The sequence below is a fragment of the Orycteropus afer genome, unplaced genomic scaffold (assembly GCF_000298275.1).
Source record: "Orycteropus afer afer isolate SDZICR_OR568_19922 unplaced genomic scaffold, OryAfe1.0 scaffold00370, whole genome shotgun sequence".
NCBI lineage: Eukaryota > Metazoa > Chordata > Mammalia > Tubulidentata > Orycteropodidae > Orycteropus > Orycteropus afer.
Genome location: NW_006921957.1, coordinates 1,578,780 through 1,579,597, shown reverse-complemented (window position 1 = coordinate 1,579,597; position 818 = coordinate 1,578,780). Strand labels below are relative to the sequence as shown.

The 818-nt window shown below is 60.9% G+C and overlaps 1 protein-coding gene across 1 annotated transcript in view; it reads right to left on the bottom strand.

Moving 5' to 3' along the window:
* Positions 1-480: 480 nt before the first annotated feature.
* ARTN (artemin) overlaps positions 481-818 on the bottom strand; it is a 1,105-nt gene continuing 767 nt past the window's right edge. Inside the window, exon 4 of the mRNA XM_042782565.1 lies at positions 481-812. Coding sequence (XP_042638499.1) covers positions 481-812 — 332 coding nt within the window. The remainder of the gene's footprint in view (positions 813-818) is intronic.

Sequence of the window (818 nt, the reverse complement as noted above, 5' to 3'; positions counted from 1 at the left end):
CCACAGAAGTAAATAAATAACTTAGAAATAATAAATAGGGTTCCAGCTCCTACAAAAGAGTACAAGGCCAGCGCTATCTATCACAGGCATTTTCAGCCACGCCACTGCAATGTCTCCTTCAAACTTCATTCTCCAGGACTTGGGCTGGGGCCTCAGACACAGCTGGCTTCTCCAAAGGAGAGGGTCCCAGGTGTGTGGCCTGATCAGAGCCAAATTCTGAGGAGCGGGTGCTAAGGGATTTCTACAGCCGAGATCTCTGGTGTCTGTGATGATGGGATCCGTAAGATGAAGGTCCTGGGGCCGCTGGTCCTGTCTTGGGTCCATCTTTTCATGGTTGATGTTCAACACTCCGCTGAGGCGTCACCCCAGAGGCTTCCATCTTTGGTTGAGGTCCCTGAGGGGAGGCTAGTGCGTCCCCTACGGGAGGGCTCCAGGCAGGAAGATCCATGCGTACCAGTTCGCAAACCCTTTGGCGAGCCCTCAGACCAGACAGCCGCAGGCGGTGGCTGAGAGGCGGTCCACGGTCCTCCAGGTGCTGTTAACGTCCATGAATGAGACCGCCTCATAGCTCGTAGGTCGACAGCAGGGCTGGCTGACGGGCCGGGAGCCCGCAGGCAGCCGCAGGACCCTGGTGCTCAGCAGGCTAGCCAGGCTGAGGTCGTGCGCCGAGCGCGCGCGGCGGCAAGAGCCGCTGCAGAAGCGGAAACGCACCAGCTCGTTGGAGCTGTGGCCCAGGCCAAGAGCGCGCACCGGCACCAGCTGCGCGCGCAGGCGGCAGCCCCTCGTTCCCGCGGCCCGCACGCGGCTCCCCCGGGTCC